Raw genomic sequence first — 18,617 nt, forward strand, 5'->3', positions numbered from 1 at the left:
TCTTTACGTTCTCAAGGAAGCCTGACCTGCTGGAAAACTGGGACAAGTCCTGCAGACAACAATCAACCTTCCAAACAAAGGCATTAGAAGTCATGCTATGCCTTTTTATGAAAGAATCGTCATAACAGCACACATTTTAAAAGAACAGCAAGCAGTGCAGGAGTGCTCGTTACTAACCTGTATGCAGTTTATCCTGAAGGACTGGATCCATTAAGGCTTGCAGGTGAGATTTTCCACCCTCATTGCACCCCTCCTTACCACCCCAAAATGTTTTCCCACTCAGTTATATACAGTAGTGGAGAAGGTTCTCAATTTCAAGGTTAGGCTGTAGCACCCTTCCTTAAGATCTATGCTCATGTCTCTCTTATGCTCTTTTTTTTTTTTTTTTTTTTTTAATCTCTCATAAATAAAAAGAATGAGTTGGAAACTAGTTGTTGTTATCTGAGTATTAGAATTTATACACTGAGTATGTGTAATACCAGTCTACCAGACTTTGCATGTATTTTGAAACCCACATTTCTAAGTACCATAAAGCAACCACCATTTTAAGAGGCAAACATACCTTGCATTTTGTGCACGCAGCTCCTTCCTTTATTTGATGCAGTGAGACAGATTAGATCTCTAAAGATTAACTTGGATTTTTAAAATGCATTTCCAAATATTGAATAAGCTTCACTAATACTGAACATCCAAAATCTGGATTTCGGTTGTATGCTCAGTATTTACCAAAAGGAAGTGGAGGTATTTTCCCATAACCATTTGTTGGCTCTGCCTTAGCAGTGTCTGGGGCTGCTGCCTGCTGTGACTCAGGATGGAGCAGCTGCACACTGGGAATTGTGCTCAGGTCCTCCTGCCTCAGCTGTGCTCAGCAGCCCCCTGCAGAGGTCCTGCTGCCTTCTGAAAGAGTAGATGAGTGGATTATTAATCTACCAAGAGTAGATTACTGATGTCTCCTGTAAGGACAGACATGTATGGAAAAAAATATACATTAAGAGAGATGTATAGCAGTTGCCATTTCAAACATGTTCAGCTTTGTAAAACTATTTTTGTGCATTTAAATGAAATGCAAAAGTTGCAGTGGTAGCTGGCAGCTGCATTGTACAAACTTCTGATGTTCATGCAGACACAAGAAACCATGGAATGATTGCTTTTCATTGCTTTATTCTGCCTTTGACTTTTTTTAATACTGTATTTTATTTTGAAGTTGTCAGCCTTGATATGTGGAAATGTGGATGCGTAATTGTCTACATCTGGGTTAAAGATATTCTTGCCTCTATATTTTCCTGGTCAGGCATTTAGACTACAAGCTATATTGAAAGCCTTGGGCAGCAACCTATTCTGAAATCATCAGAATAACTGGTTTCATATTAAAAAGATCTGCATTTGTTTTACTCCCACACATTTTGCTTTAAGCTTTTAAAAAAATCTATCTTTAATTACCTTGCAGCGCAGCATTTTTGTAGGCACTGGTGAGTTTTATTTTTATTTTTCTTTAATTGCCTAAGGGCATAAAAATAACCAGTATTCTGTGACCATGCAACAACACACATGCAAGGAAATAAAGATGTCCTCCTGTATTTTCCCTTAAATGGCTTTGACCTGGAGAACACATCGTTTTGATTGACATGAGAAAGAAGGCTGTGATCTTATTTTTCCTGTTTGCTATAGCTGTTTCAAACTTATCAAAGGAAGAAATAGAGGCTTTTTAGATGGCTGCTTGCCAGCATCACTAATCAGAATTTTAATGAGATTTTTCTTTGAAGGCCTAAATTAGGTCTAATTAACAATATATAAAGCAAATATATAATGCCATAAAAGAGATGCAGCCTGCAGTCTTTTATACAGAATACGCATTTCAATCTCCTTACAAATAGAATTGTTAAGCTAAATACACATCTTTATGCTGCTTAAATATAAGCAGAATTTCTTTACTGTTAGGCATTAATTAACAAATTGCCTTTAGAGAATGTGGTCCTACACTCTTATAGTAAGTTGGAAATCTCTGACAGGGATCAACAGGAGCACTTATGGCTGAAGCCCTCAATGAATTCCATTCACGTTGACGCAGACTCTGAAAACTCCAGTCCAACACGCGCCACAGTCACAATGGCAGGGTGAGCTGTTCTCTTTTACTTCCCTCCAGTACTCCATTTGCCACCGTCGTGTCTCTGGATGGACCATGTGTTCCTATTGTTTGTGGGCTGGATAACTAGCCTGCAGCTCCCATTTCCCAACCATCATAAAAGGCGCTGTTAAATTTAGTCTGCAGTTTTCCCTCCAGCATTTAGGACAGAAAATCATTAGCAACTACAAAACATTATCCTCAAAACACAGTATTGTTTCTTCTGTTCCCCACCAAAGCGTATAGCATGAAAAGAAAGAGGAATAAACCAAAGACATTTTTCTTTCCCACTTGTAGGGTTTTGGTGCTACTTACTGTTCTCTCCTGGGCTGACATATCTCTAACATTACAAAGCTTTTTAGAAAGGGAAGCATTTTTAATTAGAGATGCTCAGATGCAGCCTATTGCAATTAAACACCTGAAAGTATGGAATTACAACATCTGCTTAAACAGATCATTTTATTCACAAGCTGAGACCATTAACCAGGAAGCTTCTTTCAAAGCCTTTTTCCAAATTTAATGCTTAGTAAACAAATCTCATTTCTTTTATCCCCGTTAAATCAACATCACTTCTGATTCATTCAGTTCGTGAAACTAAAGATGAATAGCAGCATAACAATGGGGGAAAAAAACAAACACACACCAAAGCACAGCAGAATAGAAAGAATTGAAACCCCAAGTGCTCCCCCTTGCACAAAATCCAAGTCACCAGTTCAAGTGCTGCTGGATCGAAGCATTCGGAGTGCTTGAGCAGGATAATGCTCTAGGGATTGCTCTGGAGCAGGTCTATTTGGGAAGCTGTAGGCAGAGTTTATGTTAAATTGCAGCATCTGTAGTTAATAAGAATAGTCTCTCAAGTGCCCATTAGCTTTGAACTAACATCAGACACGTTCTGAGTAAGCTTAAATAGCCATTTCAAATGTGTATTTCTTGAAGTGTGTAAATAAATATATTCTCAGCAATTTTAAGAGAAGAGCCAAACCACAGAGTGAAGTGAGCCAGAATCATTTCGCATCTGTTACAACACTCTGGATAATGTTTTGGTTGATTTATAGTGGAAATATTTGTTTTTCAGCTGGAATTTTGGTAACTCAGAACAGATGTTCACAGCAATGTTGGAGTAATGTCTACTCATACTTCTCTGTTAAATAAAGCACTGTTACACATTTAAGCTAACCTAGGTTGGTTTAACCTGAAATCTAATATACTGTGAAGTTAGTAAGCTTAAGAAAGATATATAGTAATGGAGATGCTCATGGAATCCAATATCGTTTATTTTCCCATTTTATCAGAATTAAAAGGCTTACAATGGTGCACAGAAAGAACTACCAAAGCTGTTAGATTTTCTGTTTTGTGAATCTAGATGGAGAAGTGTTTGTCTATCAATTTAATATTTTTTCAAAGCTATGTAGTGTTGAACCAACTCATTTTTCGGACTGTTTTTCCCCACCCTCTGCAAGCAGAGGGATATTTCTTAACCAGGAGAGAGAACCAGGTTCTTGTGATGATAAAGTTATGTATGTTTCCTAAAAAGCTGGCTAGTTGTCTTTAAAATCATTAGGAATTCAGTACATAATTTAGAAAAGACAACACACAAAACAGTAATCAACTGTCTGTATCACCTAGACCTTTGACTGCAGAACAGAGATGAACAGAGTCCTCTCTTCTCCACTAGAATTACTCATCTCTCAACATTTTGCCAGGTAAGCATAGATGCAAACTCATTATATTAGCTGGATAGACAACATGTTGTGAAACCAAGTGACATCTCTGCATTTGCTTCAGTGGCATGGAGCTCTGTTTTTTTTATTTCCTTTTGCTCTGTGGAGGCCAGACAAATAGCATCCAATGCTCTTTGCTGATGCAAATTCCAGATTGTCGGTGGAGTTGTACCTGATTTGATGTCTTTACCTTATGATGCTGGTTGCTTCTTCTAGGAACTTTCAGCTTCTCTGCTGTGCTGTTCTTACTTCCCAGGAAAGAGCCCCATTATCTGGCATGCAGCTATTTAATGGTTATCCCGTTTGCAGCTGTGTTTCTTTCCAGGTGGCATTACTATTTTCCTAATAGCTGAAAGCATTAGCAATGTCAGAGGGGTTTCGGTTACTCATTTCTATGTGGAGCACATACTTTGAATGGCTGCCACTGCATTTAGCTCTTGAAGGTATACCCAGAGAAGCTTCCTCACTGATTTGCTGAGCTCCCAGCAGTACCTGATGATGCCCAGCCTTGTGCTGCGTGCTGTTAGAGGCACAGTGTCCTGCTCAGTGCTTAACCCCAAGTGCTTCCAGGTGGGAGAGAAAGGCAGAGGCAGAGCACCAGGAGCGTAGATTTTCCTCGGGCTGCAGCTGTTTTACACCTGCGTCTCCTCCTCCTCTAAGCATCACTATGCACTGTTAGCATTTGGAACAACTGGAGTCTCGGCAGAAGTTGTTGTGCAAATGCAGTACAAATGCAGATCTTATTAGAATATACTTTTTGCAAGCAGATTTGTATTTTTAGCAGCGACATGAGTTGCCTCGTTAGATACCATGGATACAAGCTGGCTGATTTCTGCTTCTTAAAGAATCCTGAACTGCTGAGAACTCCTCCAGGTCCAGAGGGCGTGATCCTTCCAGGCTGTGAACGCTTTCTGGGGCTGAGCTGTCCTCATTCCATCAGAGGTGAAGGCTTTCCCCATGCTCCAGGATCAATCGGGCTTGAACAGAAATTCTGTGCATATGGCCTACAAGAAAGCACAGCTTGCTCTGGAATGCCCATAGATAAGCCTGGTTTACTTAAGAGTTGCACTGAGGCTCTTTGGAAGGCAGTCACAGGTGTGGTTATTGTGGGATTAGTGGCTCATGAGGAGTGCCTGCTGAAACAGTTCACTCTCACTGGGCTGTTGGAATTTCTCTGGTACTGTACCTCACTGCCACACAGACTTGTTTTGAAAATCAAATCTGTGGAAACACCTTATTTCTGTCATAAAGGTCAGAAAAGGATCTGTCATGTTCGTGCCAATGTCTTTCTTGAAAAGGTAACACTGGATTTACTATAAATGTAAGGTTTGCTGGTAAACTTTTACAAAAACTAAAATATGTACATGTTCCTGGGATGAGCTTTTGTAACTCTGACACACGCTGCAGCTATAGACACAAAACACTGCACTTTTGGTTCATTTAGTGAATACACATTTCAGCACTCAGAGGCCCCCTTATGATCAGGCATCAGCACAGACTGCACTAATGGGAATTTTCAAATTAACTCTGGAAAAAAAAATCATTAGAAGCTTTCCAGTTCTATGCTAGACAACAAGAGCTGTGATTTTCTTCAACACTTAGAGGAGTCCCTCTCAAAATTGCAAAACTCTGCTGATTTAGCTCTTCTCCAGCAGGCGTGCGCTGCAGGGGAGGAGCTGCTGGGCCCTGCCCGCAGGCCACAGCGCTGAGTGCAGTGCAGAATGCACAGCCCAGCCTTGCCTGCTCCCTGCTTGTCAGGATGGGCAGCAGGAGCTGCTCCGAGCCTGCCTGTGACCTGGATTCAAGAGGCTTGAATCCAGCTGGATCCTGCTGTAATCTATGATTTTAATCCTCTCTCCTCCCCCAGAATTGCATGAACTGCAGTCGTGGCTGAGGTTCGTATCCAGAATCTGCGCACAGATTAAAAAAAATCTTGACAGAAAAGCTCTCAAAAATATCTTTCATCAAGCAGTAGTCACTACTTGTAATTACCCTGCTTTCATCTGTAGCTGTCATTGCACTGTAAAAAGTGGCTGTTATAGTGGCTGTTACTCCCATTTTAGAGAAGAAACAGATGTTCTAGGGACTTCTGAACAGATTAATACAGAAATTGCATGCCTAAAAGGTCTTCTAGAAAATCCTGTCATTATCACATGACTGATTTGGTTCAGTGCACCAGGAATTCGGCAGATCTGCTGCTTGTGCTTTGCTTCTCTTATTTGTTTTAAAGTAGTTTTGGTTTGGAGTTTTCATTTCACTTCTGCTCTTGGGCAAAGCTGACATAACACTGGCTGTCAGCACTTTCTTTTCAAGGCAAACTTTCAGGTAGGGATTTGTTTGAAACTTCTTGAGGCTTAATTTGGTTTTCTGATCAAGAGACACAGAAGTCGCATTTGTGCAATCCAATTAGGCTCCATCCCTGGCAGGGACATGGCGCAGTGCACGTATGTCCAGCTGACTCACTGTCCTTCCCTGCTCTCAAAGCCTTCAGCCTCACTTGCAGAGCCATGCCTCTTATCGCAGGTATCTGGGATTACTGCAGGCTGTTTGGGAGGTGTCAGAGCTGTAGTCTTTCCCTCAGAAACATGGTAGGTGACAGTGAGAAGGGCAGGAGAAGAACAGCAGGTGGCTGTTGTATTGGTATCAACAAGTTGAACTACTACAGTCAGGCATTACTGCATGCCACCGTTTCCATCCCCAGCAGCACCATGTCCCTCAACTTACCTTTCCAATTTGTCTGTAGCAGAAACTATAGATCTTTCTCCTTAAGTGAAGAACTATTTCTCTCAGCCACATCAGAAATCAAATTGCTAATTACTGCGTTTCTCACCTCCCTAGGAAGTAATCATCCCTCCCCGCAGAGACCTCTTGTAGAACTCTCTTGTGCCATGAAAAACTTCTTTCCTGCAGGCTGAGAATTTTTTTTCTGAGAAGGAATCTGTATTTTCTAAACGTGCTGAAGTTACTGAGTCCTTTTCCTTCACTTCCCTGAAATTGCATCCATTTGTAGATAGGTTAATTTGTGTGTATACATAACAGTGAGAACAAGCAATTATAACAAGCTTCGACTAAAATGGACTCCAGAGCTTTGAACCAAATATCTCTGAGCACAGCACTTATCTCCAGCCAGCCACAGGACTTTCTTCTTGGTGTGCATTTGTCACCGATCTGTTTTAAAAATATGATGTGCTGCTGGAATCTAACCATTTTGTGGAGCACTGCAGCCCATATTAGCTGCTACTTTAGCACATAAAATTGTAACCAGCTAAGCACGTAGGTATGTTTGAGAACTTAAGTTCAAGTGGCTGTACTACATGCCAAAGATGAGCAGACACAGAAATGAACGAGGTAAGATTAATTGCATCTAAACATTTTCCTTTAATGATAAGAGGCCTCCTTTCAGTTGCATCTTCCAAACAGCCAAATAATAAGACAATCAGTCTTCAACTCTGCAGGTGTCCTATTTCCTGTTCCTCTGCACCTTTATCATTTACAACACTTTCTGTACTTAATTTTAAGGAACAGGATGTTCTGAGAGTGACAGGCAGCTTTCTTAATGGGCTCATCAGCTCCTCTTCATGCCATGACATCAATTATGTACAGTTGTCTTTGACTTGGAATTTGTAACCCCCATGGTGACTAATTACAGTACCTAATGTTAGAGTCCCTGGTGGCACGGGCTGGAGATTAATAAACGCAATTCAGCCTGGGGATGGAAAGCTTCACAATCCCTGGAGAGCTCATGGCTCTTGGATTTTTGAGGCCACTGTAGTTGGAAAGGAATGGTGATTACCATTCCTCTTTGCAGTTTGGAGTTTGTTACCGTCCTCTTTGGAGTAAACATGAAAAAATGAGAAGGAATCTCAATGCTAAGGTCATCTCTTTCCCGTATTGATGCTATTACCTTTTTATTTTAGGCCACAAACATCATTTTATATTTTCTTCTATTTTAATCATGTTTTAAAGAATTCTCTTCACATACAAGAGCAAGGAATGTTCTTAATAATAATTGGACCATAGGGAAATTATGACTTAATAGGTTGAGAGCCAGGGTACTTGAAAAGAGATTAAGGCATTTCTGATGAACTTGTGGCTTCTAGGAGTTGGAGTGAAATTGTGACTTATCCAAACTGTGGCAGAACTGCTGATTTTCCAGAGCTTCTTTTACTCAAGAGATCTTCGGGTAATGGGATCTGACTACTAATTCTGTGTTAGCTCACTTCAGCTCTTGTTGAAGCAATGTAAAAGGGACGAATCTCTTTGAAAGCAGGAGACCAAAATCAGAGACGGCCTTATGGATTCAGGGGCAAACTCTGCAGGGCTACACTAACATCCCAGATAACTTCTCAAGTGAGAATAACTGGGAAGGTGTGCATTGGGTTTTTCTTTTTTTTTTTTTTCCATAGATTCCCTTTGAATCAGCAGTTTGAACTAGTTTGAATTTGACTCGGGTACCATACTATGGTGACAAAATCAGTATTGGTCATTGGATTTTAACTTCCCATCCTAATTCCTAATTTATCTCAAAAGAATGTTACAAAAATATCAACCTATGGATCCATGGGACCATTAGCCATATATGTTGAAAGAAGAGTATGGAATGAGCAATGAATAATCAAGCTACCAAAAATGTGAAAAGAACCTGTATGGTACAACCTGTGAGACAGCTGGTATTTTTAGTATGATGTGAAATCAATCCCCAGGGAAAGGCAAAGCTAGTTACAGAGGACAAAGGGCAGGCTTTATTCATTAGTAGCTGATTTTTGGTACAGTATCGTTGTAGGCTGTGAGGAGAAGGACTTACTAAGATATTTAGGTACCTAAACATGCCTAGCAGCATTTATAGCAGCATCTAAGTAGGTTAGGTACCTAATTCCCATTAACTCCATCAACTTCTTTAAGCTGCTAAACATCATTGTAAAGCTGGTACCAGTGTGAGCTGACAGGTGCCTCTATTTAAACTGAGGTGGCTGTACTCATTAGCAGCAGCTGAAGTCTAAGCTCATGTTTCTTGCTCAGCTCAAGAAACGCACTAGAAGCTACCTGGGAAACCTTAATGCTTACTTCAAACCTAGCACCAAAACTCAGCGCCCTTCTTGCAAATTCTGGTCGGAGTGACTTTTGCACAGTTCTACCTTAAATTAAGTCAGAAGCAAAATTTCAAATCAGCTCAGGAATTAGAATTGCCCTTTGAGGGCAACTACGTGAGAACTGAAAGGGGAAGTTCTCAGTGCAGAATCTCATACCACAGCAAACCTGTGTGAATCCTGAAGGCTCCAAGTGAGGTTGTGTCCACGTGAATGTGGTTGTGCCCCTTGGCTTGTGTTAAATGTCTGTGCACAGATAGCAGCTGTTTCTGTCATCCTGATTGATCTGTAGAGGCTCCATGTATATACTTACACAACATCTGTATCTTTTCTGCACTTCACTGCAGAAGACTGGCAGAGCAGCCATTATACTGGCTTGCCTGTAGAACACCAGTGCCTTAGCACAGGTTAGGCAGTGTGGCTGTGCTCCTGTCAGCATAGGTGCCTGAATATTTATGCTTTATTCATAGAATGGCCAGCTTGCGTATGTATGCATGCATATATTTATTGCATGGAGTTGATGAAAGAATCATCATTTATTGAGACCCTGAGTAGTGTTACAGGGAAATTACTTATTATATCTAATATGCCAGTGTAGGTATCTGTGCTAAGCTGTTTGCTTTGATGGCAGCCAATGTGCCATCTAAAGCTTACAGCATTTGTGGTATTTGAAGGGCAGAGTGGTGCAAATATTCAGGTCAGTATTAACACCTGTGCGTACCAGAACGGTATTTCTCAGTGTCACCTTTGTATGGAAAATAAATAAGAGATGCAGGGATTACTTATGGCCCTTTTGCCATTCCTTTCTAAAGCTGACTTTCATTATTTTAAAGGCCATTAAGTGCACTTTTTTTTTGTCCACATCATTTTTTTAATTCTGCAATGAGAATGGGAAGCCACTGTTTACAGCACTGTATATTTTGACAACTGTTCTTTACAAATTCTTCTCAAGTTATCCTAGAACCATTTTCTCAATATGCATAGTTCAGTTCAATCAAAATAATTTCACAAAATATTTCACAGAAAGGAAGAGACAAGGGGAGATACAGAGAAATATCCTAGGAAACAAGCATGCCAGCATACAAAAATAGATTAGAACATTTGGAAATTGTAGGTATGAAAATGTAGCCTCAATAGCAGAGCAGTTGAACTAGTGGATCATCTGAAGAGGTAATGCTTACCAGAGAAGAAGCTAGATAGATGCAGAGATCTATTTCTAATGACTTTAATTTCTAGGCAAATTTATAAGAGAAAGAAACAGTCTCCATGTTTCTGAAATGTTCTCATCTGGGGGTGGAGATGGTAAGCAGAGCTGGCAGGATGTCAGCATTGTGCCTTGATTTCTTCTCCTCCCGTGCACAGCAGGCTGTGAGATGCATTCTCAGAGCAAGAGATCATTACCAGCTCTTCAGGAAGGGCCAGCAGTATGTACATAGCTGTCCTCCTCCAGCTGATACAACAGAAGGACAGTTTTAAATTGCTGCTAGGTCTCCGTAAAGCCTCTTCTGATGAAGTCTGCCTGATCCATAGCCCCTGCCCCTAAATAGCTTCTCTATGAGGAAACTCAACTAGCTGTCGGAAAGCCAGCAGCAGAATAAATCAAGACTGTGAGGGTCAAGTGGAGCTTGAAACTTCTTTGGAGCAGAACTGGAAAACTGGAGTCTATATGAAGTCTGGCTGCCATGGAAGTATGAACTGAAAGCGCCTGTCATAACGCATCCAAATTACTTCTAAGGCTACAGTAAATAGTGCAAGGCATTTAGAACCTCGCATACAGTTTATGGGTCACAAGTCTATGCCATTTCAGAAAAGGTATTTAAATAATGGTGCATCTAGAGTGCTCAAATGAAACTGAAGCACACACTTTGTCTTTTCACACTGTGCTCTCAGGGAGCACAAAGGAGGCCATGAAGCACTTAGGGGTCACTGGAGCAAAATATGAGAGAAGCCCAAGTGTTACTGCTATGAGAAATTTTCTCAGAACTATATGCTACTGTGGGTCTGCTGAGAAAACTCCTACCTAATCCACCTGTGTAGATGCATGGATAACGTAGTTCTGACCTACTTAAAAGTACAAAACATTTTTTCCTATTTGCTTATTCAGTGTATCCTGACATCTCCTTCCAGCAAAGACTGCAAAAGAAACTTTCATGAGCTGCACTCTGTTCCTACACGAAGAACATTTGGTGATGTGCTCTACAGCTCACAGGCCATATGCAGTAGATTGCTGCACGGCTGTTCAGAGAAGAGACTTGACTTGGGTTTTTACAAATTGTGTATTATTTTAGATTCAAAAGGACCAGCAGCCCCTGTGTGCCTGACTTGGCACAGCTCTGCAGTGCTGAGGATGGAGATATGACACAGACACCAGAACTAGGAGGAAGTCTGAGCTTTATACACCTAGCTTGCTCTGAAAGTAATGCTTCCTATTTATTTCCATGGAAAACACAACAAATACAGTGAGCAATACAATAGTACTATTTGACAACAAATTCTCAGCTACAAAACAGTATTTTTCAGCATAGGCATCACTGGGAGCTATACATTTTTGCCAGCAGTGAATAGGAGCTTGCATGTTGCACTTGTAAAAATCTGCACCTGCACAGCTGACTCTGCTGCAAAAAATTTTTTCTACCTGGACAACAAAACAGAATGGAATATTGGCAGAATGGTTCAACCTCTACTGCCATACCGCCAACATCTGCCTCTGACATCATGGGCCAACATCATACAACAGGAGGCATTGCTTTTGGAGCATCCCTGGTACATTCTTCTAGATGCTTGGATTTTTAATACCACATCTGCTGGAGACAGATCTCCAAAAAATGTGACCGCAAGTCCTAGTTTCTTTGTATGGGCCAGCAGAGGGGAGCTGGAGTGGAGAAGGGTCCCCAGCCATTTCAGAGAGGTTTAGAAGTCCTAAGTGTGTGCCTCAGAAAAATGCAGGTTGCAGCCTGTGCCTTCCTCACACTGTTACAGTACTGTTCTCCTTGGCCTGAAGTTTAGTAATAGGGTTTTCTTTTGGGAGATCCATCAGTGCTTCTGCAGTGTTTCAGATCCTTCTTTCATTTATTAGTCAACACCTACCATATACATATATATATAAAATACATACACAGAGTCTCTAGAAAAATATAGCATTGAATCATGTTTGTAAAGGTAGCATCACATGTTGTGTTGTGAATAATGAGATTTAAAATATCCTGTGCTATTGAGGTGCAGCAAAATCTGTTTACTTAGATTGCAGTAGCACCCCGTCATTTTCTTTATCCTCTTTAAATCATCACCAGTGTTTACAAAATGATTCTGTTCTCCTTGAAGACCATTTTTGAGGAGGTGACTGATTTCTGCTGATCCTGGAGGTGGTTTCACAGGTTTCATTGTACTTGAAACTTCACAGCTTCTACTGAAGTATCTGATGCATGTATGCACCAGTTTAGCAGAGTACAGAAGTAGAATAATTTTCTTTCTTGCCACATATTGTTATCGAGTACGGTGTCTTCTCCCAAAACTGCTTCTTTTTGTTTGACATCCTATCAAAGATTCATTTTCCTAAAGCCCAACCTTAAAAGTAATCAGGGCTGCAATACTTGTAATTTGTAACTGCCAAATTTCTGTTAGCAAAACTCATTCACGAATTTATTCTATAAAAATAAGATTATTCAGTAGCTACACAAAAGGCATCCATCTGCATTACACTCATTAGCATTGGTCTTAAAAAAATGCAGGCCTTGCACACTTCAGCAAACCATCAGATGGAATTTACAACACGAAGCGTATCCAATGCCTGTCACACTGGTCAAAATAGAAAATTTCACTCTGAGTCAGTGAAGTTATGCTGCTACAGAAGTCATGAATTGGGTCCTAAGATTCACAACTGATCCCTACACAGCTGGGGAACTTACGGACTAAGAGAGACTTCTGCAGTGCCAGCATCTTTTGAGGCACCTAAAAATAAAGCCATGTAAATAGGCAGCAGAACGCCCCTGACTTCATGGGGAGAAGTGTCACTGGGTACTACAGTGTTGGTACTACAGCGATGAGAGAACGTTAGAATAAAATGCGTGCTTCTCCTCTCTAATGTTTGGAAATCAAACTGCTTTCAGTCAGCAGGTGCCCTCAGTGGCTCTTGGATCCTGGAGGCTCTCTTATTCCATCGTCATCATCCTCAGAGCAGAGCAAGCTTAGTGCGCTTGTTACAGGGTGGATCCACGATGTTGTCTGTGTCACGTGGCTAAAAAGGAAAAGACATGCTATCAGCAATCTAGAAGGTTTACCAATCTCTGAAACAAGAAATGCCAGATGATATCCATTTTCAGGCCTTGTGTTATCATTACAATACTTTCAAATACTGAATTCTCTTTGTCTGGCTAACTAGGAGATTTTACAAACAAAATCAGGAGTCTTCCGGATGCTAGAATCTGGAAAGTTTCACTTCCAAATAAATGAAAGAGTGCTTTTCTAGGAGATTCCTGGTTCAAACTAGCAACATTTCCTGTTAATGAATAAAACTGACCCAGCAACAGTGAACAGCCCAGACTATCAAAGTCTTAAAAAAACCCACATCGAGCTGGCAAGGTATTAACATTGCCATCATAGCAGTTAGAGAGTGAAGCATTGTGGATAAGAGGAAGTGGACTGAACACTCATCATTAATATTTCTCACCGAAAAAAGGTTGATGAATAAACCCAAACAAGGTGTACTTTGTGTAAGTAATAAAAAGGAGTATTATCTTTTTAAAGGCCTAAACCCTATACTTGAAAAGGAGTCTGAGCTGCTTGGTATTTTTGTTGAGCTTCCAGATGAATGGGAAGAACCTGCTCAAACTCAGTAAGGACAGATAAATGGGATGTGCTTATTGTCTGAGGGCGAGAACGCTGCACACCCTACGATTGGTAGCATGCATGCTAGCCATACTGTGTGTGGGCAAGGCACAGCCTCTTCTCCCTTCTGGAATAATGTGTTCTTGGTAAAGGAAATAGCTTCTCTGGACTTAAAAAACCTTGCTAATAAATTCACTGTTTTTATAGTCAGGCCAGTGCAAAGATGAATTTTTTAATACAAGTTCATGAGAAAAAGTTGCTGAAAAATATGGCATATTTAATATAAACTGTAAAAAACAAGCAGTTCTCCTCAGTTAAGTCTCACAACTACTAACTGTACCTAAAGCTCATTTCTGTACTCACATTTCTGGTGCATAAGTTTAACTAAACATGAAGTTGTGATGAAACTACTCTAGATTTACCTTTTCAAGTGAAAAGTTTGCATTTTTATCTTCAAGAATGCTATACAGAGTATCTGATAATGGAAATTGATTCACCAAAGTAGGATTCTGCGGGTCAGAGTTCATCACACTGACTTACAGGTATGGAGACTGCTTTCCATCTACCTGTGTTGAGACACAGCGCCTTCCAATGCCTGAGGAATCACGGGATTCCATCCATTCATTCACTGCCAATGCAAGATTTATTGCCTGCAGTACCATTCAAGTGTTTATACTGCCTTTTATCAAGCCATTTCTCAGCAAGCCATTTCTGAATTTAAATAAGAACCAAATTATTTTTGAATTTTTTTTTCTCATTTTTCACCTGTAGATGCCTTGACCTGCTGCATACCTTAGAAGTCAGTTCTTTCAAACTTGCACTAAACTTTGTCCCATGCTTCTAGTAGTACAGTTTGTTTTAAACCTTTTGTTAAAATCCTTACTAGGAAATAGCTCTTGTAAATAACTGTTAAGTCCAGATAGCATGTAAAAAGCAGTTGTAAAAAGACATACATTGTAAGAAAACATACACAATATGCACAACATGATTTAGGTAAAGAGTAGATGTAGAAACCTCCTGCTATTTATTTTTAGCTCCCTACAAGTGCTGTGGCTAAAAAGCTTTGACATAATCAGTCTGAAGAGATAATCCCAGATTTACTGGTTTGCAGAACATTCCTGTATTAGAAATACATCCTCTCTGATTTGTGTTAGGCCATCAATACGAGCAAGAGAGAATACAAACCTACTTCTACTGGCATTTTTGGAAGGCTTCTTCTATTTATGAAAATCAGATTACTTGAAATTAAACATTCTTTTTTTTCCCCTTCCTTTGTTAAAATTGGTTTAAAAGTGGCCACTCCTTCAAGGCACAGTGTATAAAACTATCCAGGGAGCTGCTAGGTCCTGAAGGATGGACTGACATCACCTTTCCTCGGCTGCAGGAAGATTGAGAGCACTTGTCACTGTGTCCTAAGGTGTCATAAATGTTGTTATTTTTTCTTTAATGTCCCTCAGGGACTGAAGGTTTGGCTTAATGGTAATTAATGTTTGAGGGATACCGAGTGAAAGAAGAGAGCCTCGCTGTTTATCCCTGGATAAAACAGTTGTCTGCTAAGAAAAATGTATGAGCAATCTCAGAAGTCTGTTATCACTAGGAAGATATGCGCATCTAAATGGCATGCTCGATCATTAAAAATTACCAACAACAAACTAATGAGCCCACTGAAAATGAAAGCAGTAATGGGATCGGAGCCAAAGCTGAGTAAGCCCAAAGGTCTGAGTGACAGGATATACAAACTTCTCACAGTTTCACAAGTCTGACCTGAATTCCTCCTCACACCAGTTTTAGCCAGCTGCTGTTAACCCTACAGCGCTGCGTTAACCAGTGCAGTTACTCACAGTCCTGAGTGCCTCCCCAGGCCTCACACGAAACACACATGGAGCAAACCCTTACTGTGCCCTGCTCTGCCTCTCCCCAGACGCAGGATCCCAAGAGCCCCGACTCAGCCCATAAATGCCCCAGCACAGGAAAACTTCCTGGGAGCCTCAACTTTCCAGCGTCCAGCTCTATTTATAGAAGTTGCTAAATAGTGAAAACTAGACCCTTGATCACACCAGGCTAAGAGTAGAATTACCCAGCAGAGGCAACAGAAATCAATGCACTGATTTCTGTCGAATTTACAAGGCTTGAGCAAAACAGTAATTTCAGCTTTAAGTGTTTCCTTACTGAAATGTTAACAGCTGCCTCGTATGACACGTCAGAACCTGGACACAGCAGTGTTTGTGGAAGCTGAAAGAACGCTTCTCCATTTTGGTTCTTGAAATTAAAAAACAAACAGCCTCTGAAGGAAAAAAATTATCCAACCAAAAGCAGCTTAAGGACTCAACATTCTTGTATTACAAGCTCATGTTATCATAAAATCCAAAGCCAAGTTTTCAGGTTGCACATCTGAGGCTATTTTTCTTATAGTCATGCAACTAGTGAAAATCAGACTGGCAGAATTCCCTACAACCTAATCATCTGCTGATGATACACTTCCAAACCTTAGAAATTATTGTGAATTTTCACCTTATCTCAGATTACTACCAGTAAGTCTTTTAATTTTTTTTGTTAGCCAAAAGTCTACCTCTGTAGAGGGAGGTAGGAGCAGAGCTCATACTTGATTCATTCCCACTGCATGTTCAGTGCAGCAGATCAGAGTTTCCCTTAGTTTGTTACTCTGAAGTCACTGAAATACCAACCTTACTGGAACATGCAGTTTACTCTTAGATCACCTCTGCTACAATCTGATCTTAATTGAGCTTGATTTCTTCTTAGATTGCCTGTGGTCAACTAGTATATTGCAATACACTAATACATGCTGGAATCAAATAGCAGAGGAAAAACCAAACACATCAATGTGCTACATTTTTGGGTTCTTTGTAATGCAGTAGAGATGTGAAAGTGCACTTACAAAAGGAGCAGGTTTGTTTTTCAATTGAGCACGCTAAGTAAAATCAGCTGTGATTTATTTTCCATTTACGATGATACCTTTAGCTCTACTTCACTGTTTACACTGCAGAAGTTCATTTACCACACATGCTTTCTATTCTTAGTTGAGTCACAAAATCATAAACAGTTTCTGTGACTGCCCAGCTTTCAGCAGAATTAATGTTGGCTCCTTCCCATACAAAACCAAAACAAATAGAATATGATAAAAATAAGTCCAATTTGTTATTTTCCAAAGTAGAAGCATAATTTTAGGTACGATTTCAAAAGCTACCGGAACACACTGTGTGTTTTTATTAACCTGTAATGTATGTATTGCTTGTCTTCTACTCTCAGTTACACTGACATGCTGTCAAAGCACCTGTGCCTGCTTTGTCACACTGAAATACGCAGTGCTTCAATGTGAAGCTTCTCATTTTTGGGTAAATTAATGAAAGATAATCCTAAATCAAACATTACCATTTCCTTTTTAATATAAGACAGAAAATCCATATGTCCTAATTCATCTAACAGAAAGCATCCCAAAACATTAAAGGAACTTCTGTGTGTCTTTTAGGCTAATTTAATTTAAGATAAATGTTCTTGAGAAAAATAACAGTTAATATGGAATAGCTGGAACCTAGTCCTGTTAAAAAGCTAGAAGAGGTGTTACAGGGGCAAAATTCACAGCTGGTCCTTACAAACTGTATACATATGTAAGCAGTGGGTGGGAGTGGGAGGGAGAATAGCAAGGCCCTACCTAATTATAGGTGCCAGTCTCATGATACAGAGCTGCCATATGTTAAAGGTGAATGTAGTGGGAGGGTGGAAGCGATCAACTTTGATGGGTTTTCTGAGGAAAAAAATTAGTGTCCCAGCTATATTGTAAGTAGAATAGCATAGTTCAGTTGGAAGGGACCTTCACAGATCATCAGGTGCCCATTGGAATAGGGTGCTTGGATAGGTGGTGGAACCTTCCTCACTGGAAACGTCCAGGTCCTGGTTTGACAGGACTCTCATTTACTTTTCCGCGGAAGGTTTGATGACTTGACCTCCAGAGATTCCTTCTGATCAAGACTTAGGATTTTCTTCTCTGATTTTGGAATTGCAGTGGACTGCTGAAGAACCCATTGGGCTACGTTCAGTTGTTGCTTTAAGTTCGTGAGGTCAAGATTTCAGCTCTTGTGAAACAAATTCACCGATGTAAACAGGGATAGAAATATCAAGGGTAAAATAGTGAAGAAGCAGGCATGTATTTCTATTAGACATCGTGTGAGGGGGCATGAATCTGGGGCTGCACGTGGATGAACGACTGTATTGCTGGCAGGCAAAATAAAATAACGCACTATCCATTACTTTAAAGTATATCAGATTATTTCAAAACATATCTGGGGCCAAATTCAACTTTTCCTCTTCAGCAAGAGGAGAGCAGAGCCACATTAGCAATGAAACTGATTGCTGCCTTTTAGTCTACTGGCATAATTTTTGTCCTTTTGATAACTTCCTTTATATTATATTGCAGAACACTGAAACTTGCTCTTGCTGCACTGTATGCTGACACATAACTCAGAGAGGCATACGCTGCTATCTGATATTGCACGGTAAGTCTATGCGCATGACCTTAATGCCTTGCACAGAGGTACGTGAGTTTATGACACGATAGCAGCCTTAAAGCTAATTTCCTCTCACTTGCCTCACTTGCACTTTGTGACTGATCCTTAGCAACTTGGTTGATTGATAATAATTTACTGCAAAACTGAAATCATTTCCTGAGTAAAAGAAAGAGGTGACTTCAGAAAGTTGTCTGCAGGTACATAGAGGTGGACAAGATGAGTCTTTCCACAGTAGATGGAGAGCAGTTTAATGCCTTAGGAATAGAGCCATGTAAATGTTTTATTCATGTCATTTATTCACATAAGTGGGTTTTCATTTCAGTGTGTAACACAAGCCAGC

The 18,617-nt window shown here is 40.3% G+C and overlaps 1 protein-coding gene across 3 annotated transcripts in view; it reads right to left on the minus strand.

Annotated features, from left to right (window-relative positions):
* Window positions 1-11,304: 11,304 nt before the first annotated feature.
* Window positions 11,305-18,617, minus strand: part of STXBP4 (syntaxin binding protein 4) — a 52,305-nt gene continuing 44,992 nt past the window's right edge. For 2 of the 3 annotated variants that reach the window (XM_042833133.1, XM_042833134.1), the window contains one exon: window positions 11,305-13,164. In XM_042833133.1, the coding sequence (XP_042689067.1) occupies window positions 13,050-13,164 (115 nt within the window). In that variant the 3' untranslated portion in view covers window positions 11,305-13,049. The remainder of the gene's footprint in view (window positions 13,165-18,617) is intronic. The other variant, XM_042833135.1, reaches the window with a different exon arrangement.

Source organism: Centrocercus urophasianus, unplaced genomic scaffold, assembly GCF_019232065.1.
Source record: "Centrocercus urophasianus isolate 14NV4802_14NV808 unplaced genomic scaffold, USGS_Curo_1.0 seq_40, whole genome shotgun sequence".
Lineage (NCBI taxonomy): Eukaryota > Metazoa > Chordata > Aves > Galliformes > Phasianidae > Centrocercus > Centrocercus urophasianus.